Source organism: Nicotiana attenuata, chromosome 7 (assembly GCF_001879085.1).
Source record: "Nicotiana attenuata strain UT chromosome 7, NIATTr2, whole genome shotgun sequence".
Classification (NCBI taxonomy): domain Eukaryota; kingdom Viridiplantae; phylum Streptophyta; class Magnoliopsida; order Solanales; family Solanaceae; genus Nicotiana; species Nicotiana attenuata.
The window spans coordinates 4,767,954-4,778,280 of NC_031995.1; the positions used below are offsets into that span (position 1 = coordinate 4,767,954).

The window sequence follows — 10,327 nt, forward strand, 5'->3', positions numbered from 1 at the left end:
ATGATCTAAATGATCATAATAAAGGAGGCAAGTGATCTAGAAGATCACATGACATAACACTTCATAAAATCTCATGAGAGATTCAGGTACCTAAAAATATGAATGAAGAGATCTCTATGTTATGTCTTTATGAAAAAATATTAAAACTGATATAAAATGTTTGTCGACGACATCTATGATAGCGCTAAATATATATATGAGGATCTTAAGTCTGAAGAAACAATTCGAATACAATTGGTTTCATATGAAAGACATATAGTTTTGTCTATGTTGTTCAAACACTTGAAAGTATAAAGTCAATGGTATGTGCAATCAGTTTACGATATCTTATATGTCTAGCATGACATGAAAACTTGATATGCATCTAAAGTCTACTATATGGCTTATATGCCTTAATTTATATGACAATCCATGAAGGATTTAAGTTGCTTGAAGCATATACAATTCTTGATCTTGAAGTACCAATTCCTCAGTGCAATTTGTACACAAATGTATCTTGCTATAACTATAGGCATGATAATATGATAGCAAGAGTTTTCACCCCTATGTAAAGATATTGAAATGATGATTCTAACAAGATCATATGAAGACAATACATCTATCAGGGATGATGATTTCAAGGTGAAACAAATTCGTTGAAGTTAATATGGCTGATATTGTTTATCAAATTGTCTACCAAAGATCTTTTGAAGATGGTGCACAAGATTGGAATGCAAATGCTTAAGGATGTGAATTGATGCTCTCATCAGGGGGAGTTAATATGCGTTGTACTCTTTTTCTCTTACAAGGTTTTGTCCCATTGAGTTTTCCCTGCAAGGTTTTTAACGAGGCAACCAAAAGGCGTATTGTATATATGTGTACTCTTTTCCTTCTCTAGAATTTTTTTCCCACTGGGTTTTATTTTTGTTAAGGTTTTAACGAGGCACATTATCTGCTGAATAGACATTCAAGGGGGAGTGTTATAAATAGAATTTTATTTATGGTGAATGTCTATATTTAGAGAGATTCTAGGGTTCATTGCTTGGTGGCTAAGTCACCCTTTCCCTATAAATAGAGGGTTCTATTCTATTGTAATTCATCCAAAATCAATAAGAATTCTCTCCCTTTACTTTTCTCTGCAATACTCTTCTTCTTCTTTTATTGTTTCATAACACATTTCATGTTTTTTCAAAAAAAAAAAAAAAAGTTACGAAAAATTATGTCCAAACAAATTTTCATCTTCAAACCAAACTTCACCCAAATCAAAAATTTTAAAACAAATTTGGACATTTTTAAAGCCCTTGCCCTATACCAATTTAGGGATATTATCACTTTTAGCCCACGCCAAAAACTATTTACATTCGGTAGCCGAAAAAGTATTAAAATTTTGTATACGAAATATATACATTTTTTCGGCTATTATTTTGAAAGCGGCTATACAACATCATTTTCCCACAAAGTTTCAATATAATTTACGATGCAAGTATGCTTCTAAAATACTACAACCACAGATGATAGATAGTAAGAAAAGGAGAATAAAAAGCAAGTTATTTTCAAATGCCATATCCAACTAAGATAATTAGGCAAATAAAGTTTCTCCAATGCCATCTAACGTTCAATACATTGTCTGTGAACTAATTGAGACATTACCTTAACTAATTCTAAAGCTTAAAAGCAGCATTTTGCTGCCTAAGCAGGAAAAGTATTTCATACGTTCTGCATAGAAGTTCATTTTCTGCTAATGAATCTATTCAAACTTCTTTAGCTTGAATTTGCCCGTCGGGATTCTGCTGAGGATACCACGATCCAGCTTTTTGTAATGGCCTTGAAGTCGTTCGAGGGCATTATATACAAAGCCATCGACTTTATCATCATATCTTTCATACAGCACTGGGAGCGTGTGCGCAGCAACAAAGCCTTAAAACATTCAACATCGCAAGCATAGCTAAAATTAGAACCGTTCTGAAGCTTGATGTGAGTTGTAGAGAAAAATAGGAATACTCCCAACTAAAACCTTGACAACTCAGAACAAATATAAAATCAATGGTCTCTTACCGATGTACAGAACAGTCAAAAAATTGCACCAGCTTCCAATAATAGCAGCAATCCATAAGCTCACCACAACCTAGAACAAATCCCCAGGCATTAATTTAGTAGTCATCAGAAAGACTCAGGATCAAATGAATTGATCAAACATTGAGCAATAGTATTTCACAGCAATACAGATTGTCTTCTTCATAACAATTAACAATGAATAAAACGGTTTGCAAGAATTTATTGAAGATGTGCAGCTTGTTGCATCACAAATGAGAAATAAGAGTTCCAGCATTAAGTTACATCAAATACACAGGAGAAAATCTAACCCATGAGGAGAAAACAAATTTAGAGAAAAGACAAAAGAAGGCTGGAGTCGTCTTTATCTTTTTTGTTCCTTCGGGAGGTGAAAGTTTAATGTCAAAAAACTTGCACGTTAGTTGACCAACCAACTCAAACAATTGATGTTTTGCTAGTTGAGTAGAAGTACCTATAAGTTTTCTAAAATCTGGGGATACCATTGCGAACATATGCATCTTACTTCAACAGGCATATTTGTTTGGAAGAGATCTTCAGAATGAGCTAACATGTAGAATTTTTTTAACAGATAAAGATAGAAGTATCTGTTTTGGCTCCTTGCAATTGAATTGAATTGAATAAAACAGAATGAAAAGCTGTCTGGGAGCACACACATACACAGAGGGGAAAAGTAGAAATAATACCATCTTTATGTACCGCTGTTTTTTTATGAAGGCATATTCAGATCAATCAATTTGATTAAGATGCTTGACAAATGCTGAATTAAAAGCAAGTTTACCATAGGGTGAGCTCCATGACCTTAGAAATTTGGCGAAGTTAACGCAGAGGAAAGAAAATAATTTTTTGAAAAGTCTAGCTTGAAAGAGAGTCCTAATACAAATCAAATGCCTATAGCTTTGTAATGAAAGACTCTTGAAATTGGACTTTAATAAGCTTAACCATTTGAAAATATTCCAGAAAAGAATATGAAGATTTACCACTAAGAATTGTTTGATGTTACTCCCACAGGCAACATCTTGAAGGAAGCGCAAACTACGGTTTACTTCAGCACCTATAGACTTGGCAATGCTGATGAAAAGGTCATCAGGTAAGACAAGACGAGGGACTTTAGCTGGAGACCTGTTGTCAAAAAGATTGCATCGCCATTAACTTGATTCAAGAGTATCATACCAATTGATAAATGAGAATAAGAAAGGAGAATAGGATATTGCCCAGGAAACAGGTTAGGTTGTATTACCTGTTCATTATGCCGGAGGCATTTTTCCAAAGAAACTGAGCAATCAAACCAATGACAAGAGCAAAGCATAACAGTGAAAGAAAATTGTAGTTCAGCCACTCAAATAGCACCCAGATGGCTGTGGCACTTGCTAAAACACCAGCTGAAATTTTCTTGTTCCTCCACAACAGCACATCAGCAGCTAGAAATCGGTTGAAGCATATTTAGGATTGGTAATACAACCATAGTAAGGACAAAGGAGAGCTAAGGTATATAGGTGGCCTACATTTGCCTCCACCTAAAATATGGTGTACTGGCTTTTGCCGGCCAAATAGCCTATTGAGCTGAGCATTAACCGAGGTTGATTTCTCCTCTTCAAAGAAGGACCCCGACTTCTGCTTCGACAGCCCATCAGCAATTGATTCCACAATGTTGTTCAGAAGAGCCTCAGCTGTAATTTTCTCAGGCATTTTCCTACCTTTTAAGTATGTATAAAAGATGATGTCAGTCATTAGAAGAATAAACTCCAATGCAAAAAGTCATCATAGACAAGTACAAGATTCATGTAGGCCAAAAACTGGTGAAAATTAACAAGAAAGAAAAGATAGAGAGCTTCTGGTAATTATTACTATATCAGTAGAAACAGCACACAGGATTATCCAAGTATAAGAAAACCTGGAACAAGGTTGACCCTAATACATTTTAAAATTTTGCCTTCCCTGACGAGGATCACGAGACTGAATCAATTTTCCTTCCCACTAATCTAGACATTCTTCTTTTAGATCATAATAATAAGGGCATTTATTTCTTCAGTGAACTGGATATTGCTACTCTGATACAAAACTGAGCTGTAATTTATTATCGTTAAGGAAGGATTTGAAAGGCCTATCTGATATTTTCTCCTCTTTTGTCATACAATTAGCTGAATAGCGTCCTCATAATACGTCTCTGCTAGAAACCTGAAGTTCTTTGATTTACAAGGGAATAAAATGCTTTATCTACAAGATAGAGCACTGCAGTCATCAAGAGTCAAAACAGAAGAAAATTACAGTTGTGATTTGTGGTATGGTGCTATCCTATACTGCTCAATTCTCCTCAATTCTGTCCAATGCCTATATTATTTCTTTTCACACCTTTGACTATTCATCAACTTTAAGACAATAGTTATTGGTATTACAGCTAGACTTCAGGCATCCCAATAAAAGAGAAGGTGAACAAAATCGTATAGATATGAATCTCTCCATCAGTCAACAGACTCTAGACATTTCTCAAACATTGGTAATGTAACGATAGCAGTGTCGCTCGCTACCAACTAATTCATACATTCATATATAGAAGAAAATACTAATAAACCAAAACCCAAGAATCCAACAAGGAAAAATACATGACTATCCGCAGCTTAACATTTGTGTTCCAAATTAAAACAAAATTAGGTGTTCGTTTTTAAGACTCGTTTGGAATCTTGTCTAAACATGCTCAATCACTTCGTACACAGTGAACAGAGTCACCACTATGTTCATATTAATGGAACAGAAGATATAACATAGAAGAGAATCAAGTAAAATCAAACACTCCAGAAGTATAAGAATTGATTCCTGCATAAAAAACTTTGAAACAGTAATCTGCAAAAAAGGAACCACAAAAAAGTAAAGGAAATAATATGCAGAAAAGTACCTTTTTTTTCTTTATTGGTGGGCCAATGGGGGTAAAAGAATAACAAATCTAACGGCAAAAGCATATCCTAATTTGGGGTCTGATTAAGGGTTTTAACATATAAAGTAAAATATCTCCAAGAATGAACAAAAAACATGCAATTCGTTAAGTAATAATTTTACCAGCAAAAAGGAGCACAAATGGGGAGCAGAAAATTAGTAACTGTACCTCTCATCAAAATAGCCCCATAGCTCAGAAAATTAAAGAATCCGAAAACCTAGAAGTTTACACACACACACACACAGTGAAAAAAACACCAAGACTTTCATCAAATAGCTCAAAAGTTTCCCCCAAAATCAGGTTTATGCATTACTAAAAAGACCCAATTGATTTGTAGGAGAGAACAAGATAATCCTACACAAACAAAAACAATGCAGCTCTAATCAAAACACCATATTCATAGCTCAGAAAATTAAAGAATGCGAAAACACACACACACACACACACACACTGAAGAAACCAGCAAGACACAAACTTTCATCAAATAACCCAAATATTTCCCCTCAAAATCAGGTTTATGGATTACTAAAAAGACCCAATTAATTTACAGGAGAGAACAGGATAATCGTACACAAACAAAAACAATGACCTCAAATCAGAGGAGCAAAACCCAGATGCCAAAAATAAGAGGAGAAAAAGAAAGTCTCACTCACCAAATCAAATGTAAGAACAAAACCAGAAACAGAACCAAACCCAAAGCGATGAAGTAATTTTAAGTTTTGGATTTTGGACCCCTTGTAGTTGTACGTACGTTTAGGACATAGTAGTTGGGGCGAACTAATGGTGTGATAATATTAATAGTATACTAGAATTTGAATTGGGAAATGGGACGAAGATGAGATTCTATATTAAAAGCCTGCGTTATGTCTGTACTATATACTATATATATATATATATATATATATATATATATATATATATATATATATAACGACACATTGCAATAGTCGCCACTTGTGTTAGTGCCATTATTCAAATAATGCTTATTTAATTCCCTGTTTTGGCGCCTCAAATTTGTCCATTCGGTTCAATTTCTAAAAATATACGAAATTGAACTAAAATAATTTGATTTGGTTTAATTTTTTGTTTGATTTGGACTTTATTGGAGTTGGGTCAGTTAAAAATTGAAAATATGATTTTGAAAAATGAGATTATACTCACTAATCGCTTATTTATTACATGTCATTTCATAATATATCGTATTGTAGTATATTATTTTGATGAATACAATATTTGAATATATTGTATGTTTATCATCATAAACTTGCAATATTACAAAGAAAAAACAGGGCAAAAGGTTGAATTATTATATAAAAGATAGGATAAAAAATAAAATATAATTATTTAATAATAAGGAAGGGCAAGATGAGAGAAAAGAACAAGATAACGATGCGACCACACCAAATCGTTCGTTACATAAAGTGACACTTTTCATCGTTACATAACGACGGATTTAATGATACGATAAAATAAAATTTAAGTAACAATTAAAACAAACATGTATTTAAAAGAAAAATACGATACGATACAATAGGTACAACCATCCAAACAAGAATCGTCAGTATTTTAATCATAGCCATTATTTCCTAACCTATTTTTGAAACATTTTTCTTGAGCCTAGAGTATATTGGAAACAACTGCTCTACCTCACACAAGGTAAGGGTAAGATCTACATACACTCTATCCTCTCCAGACCCCACTGGATATGTTGTTATTGTTGTAAACATTAAAAGGAAAAAATAGTTTGAAAGATAAAAAGGCAATTATTTTTTGTTTTTGCAAAAACAACACAAATAATGACTGCTACGTACACTAATTGTGTACGGGGTAAATCGGGGATAGAGTTTTTTCCAACTCCCCGATGAGAGAACGAAGGGGAAGCACGGTTCGACGTGATATAATCGAGGCCAGGAGCCCCTCATATCGAGACCCAGGAAGAATGAACAATGTATCCAAGATCGGATACTGATAATAGGTGAATTTGACTATAATCACACCATTAAATAATCACCTTCTTGTGTAGTTTTAATGCTAAAAGTGATGACAAAATGCTCTTATTAGTGCTTTTCATGATTTGTAGGTGATATATGTATAAGGAAGGCTAAGGAGCAGTTTTGGAGTTAAAAGTGATGAAAAAGAGGCCAACTGTGAAATTTCCCAAATGAACCTTGCAAAACAGGCCGAAAATTCAGAGTACTGGATCCACCGCGGTTCTACCGCGACCGCGGCAGAACCGCGGTGGGAAGCAGCTTCAGAAGATCAGAGAATCCGCGAGGGTGTTTGGCCGCGGTTCTACCGCGACCGCGGCAGAACCTCGGCAGGCGCAAAAAATACAGGGACCAAAGTGTCAATTACGGGATTTTTAGACCTAAACCCTATTTAAAACATTAGACTTCGCCCAAGAGAGGCATGTATTAATTTTTAAGGTTTCTTAGCAAGGAAAACCATTGTGAGAGAATACTCTAAACATCTTTCTTCTTTTGATTTTTATGATGAATTCAATCTTAGTTTCTTTTCCCATAGCCATGAGTAGCTAAATTCCTTGTCTAAGGTTTTGATGGAACCTATTGGGTGATGAACTTCTTGTTTATGTGAATACAAGTTGCTAGTTTAATCTCTATTTGTTCAACTTCGTGTTCGTTGTAGTTAATTGACAGGATCCTCAATTAGCTGTGCCTATTTAGTGTGCATAACTTGGAAAAGAGTGCATATTTAGGTTATTATTGAACAACACCACTCCCAAAGTATAAGAGGAATCTATAATCGCGGGTTTAAAGGCGGGATTAGGGATAACGAAGCTTTGGGTGTAATCTAAAGTGAATTGTGCTAAATAAAGTAAGCTAGTGTATCTCGGGAGAGTGCAATAGTAGATTACTGTGATTACTCGGGAGAGATTTACGGTAAGATTAGCGTTCATGATTGATAGAGATGTGTGGGTAAATTTGTATGAGCATAAACAGAAGGGATTCCATCAATAGGGGAAATCATTGCCTTAGCTCTTCCTCATAATTGTTTACAACCTTATTAATTTAGTTTACAGCTATTTAGTTACTTGCAAGCTAGTTGTTAAAGAACACTCAACTGAGATTTGAATATTTGGGAAGCTGGTTCAGAAGAATTAGTGGGTCTGAAGATAGTGGTTGATAGATTAACTCTCTGTGGATTCGACCCTGGGCGTAATACTCGGGTTATATTTGCAACGTCCGCAGAGTCTTTTTTAGAGGGCATAGTTGGGCGTGATCAAATTTTTGCGCCCAACAAAACCGCCCCTTCTCGGTGACAGGAGCTGCTCAGGTTTGGCTAAACTCGCTTCCCATAAACTCTATAGCAACTTGGGATGAGTTGGTCAAGCAATTTCACAACAAGTTCCATCCGCCCAACAAAACTGCTCAACAAATTGATGAGATTGTGAGCTTCAAACAGAAACTAATGGAGACACTACACGAGACATGGGGCAGGTTTAAAGGAATGTTGGTTATGTGTCCCCACCATGGTGTTCCAGAACAGATGTTGGGACAACGGTTTTACATGGGACTGTCACACAGCTTGAAGAATATCATTGATGCCTCGGCTGGTGGGGCATTCTTGAGCAAGACTTGGAGAGAAGGTCAGAATTTGCTCGACAAGATGGCGCAGAATTCGGGTTGGACATCTAGGAATGCACCTATCACTCCAGTGGTGCACTCAGTGCCTCTTGATCCTTCTAATACAATGGCTGAAAACATGGCGACTCTTTTGACACAAATGAGCATCCTCACCAAAAAGGTGGAGGAATCAGGGCAGAAATAGCAGGTTCATATAGTAGATACTATCAATGGGGGCTTGTGCACATCTTGCATTAGCCAGCCAATTGGTAATCCTTGGAATACAGAGCATGATCATCATCATCAGCACCCTGAAGATGTGAACTATGTGGCTAACTATGGGGGTCAGAGGCAAGGTAATCAGAACTGGGGTCAGCAGGCTCAGCAGCAGTACAGGCCACCGCAACCACAGTATAACGCCGGAAACATGGGAGGCATGAGACCCCCCAACAACATGGCACCGTATCCTAGACCACAGGGGTACAACAATCAGCAGCAAGGGTACCACCCACCTCAGTAACAGCAGGGTGGAAGACAGGAAGACGGGTTTGCAAGACTTGAAGCAATGATGCAGCAGGTTATTGGGTCCAACGCTAAGATAAATGAAAGGGTGGATGCACATGATGCAGCTATCAAAAATATTGAGGTACAAGTGGGCCAGATTTCAATGTCACTTAACAATCGTCCTCAAGGGACATTACCTGCAGATACCCAAATCAATCCAAAAGATCAGGGCCCAAAGCAGCTGATGGCGGTGAGTCTTCGAAATGGCAGGGATCTAGATGTTGAGCAAGAGAGAGCTCGAGAAAAGATATAGGATGAGTCTACGGGATTGACAGAGGTAACAGTCCGGCCCGCCCCTGAAGAAAAGAATATGCAGTAAGAGACTGAGACAGTAGCTGAACTATTAGTTGAAGCAGTAGCTGAGAAAGAGAAATCTCAAGTGATTGGGAAGAAAAGACCTCCTGCACCATTCCCACAAAGGTTGGCCAAGCATTAAAAGGAGGAGCAGTATAAAAAGTTCCTGGAGATGCTCAAACAAATCCAGGTAAACATTCCACTGATTGAAGCTTTAAAGGAGATGCCGGGATACGCTAAAATGATGAAGGACTTGATGTCTCGAAAGTTTGACTTTCAAGACTTGTCGACAGTGACACTTACTCAGACTTGTAGTGCAGTGGTATCTAGACCTGTTGCTGAAAAGCTATCTGATCCAGGTAGTTTTACAATTCCATGCACTATTGGGAACTATGCCTTTGCTAAGGCACTCTGTGATTTAGGGGCCAGCATTAATCTCATGCCCCTGGTTATTTATAAGAGGTTGGGCATTGGGAGAGCTAGACCTACCTCTATGTTGTTGCAGCTGGCTGACAGGACTGTGAAGCGTCCATTTGGGATCCTTGATGATGTGCTTATTCAGGTGGGGAAATTCGTGTTCCCTACAGATTTTGTAATCTTGGATTGCAAAGTGGATGAAGAAATTCCTATAATTTTAGGACGACCTTTCTTGGCCACGGGGAGAGCTTTGATTGATTGCGAGACTGGGGAGCTCAAGATGAGGCTCAATGATGAAGAAATTATATTCAATGTGCAGAAATCGATGAGGCGACCAAGTGAGTTCGCAAATTGTTCTCTTATTGATGCAGTGGATGTAATTGTAGAGTCTGATGATGAGGCATTGACGGTTGAGGATCCCCTTACTGCATGTTTGACAAATTTGGATGAAGTGAATGGTGAGGATTTGGCTGAATGGGTGTTGGCA

General features: G+C 36.9%; 1 protein-coding gene across 2 annotated transcripts; it reads right to left on the bottom strand.

Moving 5' to 3' along the window:
* Positions 1,509 to 5,835, bottom strand: LOC109228582 (reticulon-like protein B8). 2 transcript variants are annotated; one of them, XM_019393721.1, is made up of 6 exons: positions 5,635 to 5,835; positions 3,555 to 3,746; positions 3,290 to 3,470; positions 3,030 to 3,171; positions 2,035 to 2,104; positions 1,509 to 1,896 (listed from the first exon to the last, which is right to left on the bottom strand). In XM_019393721.1, the coding sequence occupies exons 2-6, from the start codon at positions 3,736 to 3,738 to the stop codon at positions 1,727 to 1,729; spliced, it is 747 nt and encodes a 248-aa protein (XP_019249266.1). In that variant the 5' UTR covers positions 3,739 to 3,746; positions 5,635 to 5,835; the 3' UTR covers positions 1,509 to 1,726. The 2 variants fall into 2 exon arrangements, with proteins under 2 accessions (XP_019249266.1, XP_019249267.1); XM_019393722.1 differs by lacking the exon at positions 5,635 to 5,835 and adding an exon at positions 5,571 to 5,590.

What these genes read in the sequence shown, in the direction of transcription:
- LOC109228582 (XM_019393721.1), bottom strand. Translation starts at nt 3,738, where the DNA reads ATGCCTGAGAAAATTACAGCTGAGGCTCTTCTGAACAACATTGTGGAA. An exon ending in TATTTTAGGTGGAGGCAAAT is followed by an intron (nt 3,471 to 3,554) that starts GTAGGCCACCTA and finishes ACCGATTTCTAG; the next exon opens with CTGCTGATGTGCTGTTGTGG. An exon ending in GCCTCCGGCATAATGAACAG is followed by an intron (nt 3,172 to 3,289) that starts GTAATACAACCT and finishes TTTTGACAACAG; the next exon opens with GTCTCCAGCTAAAGTCCCTC.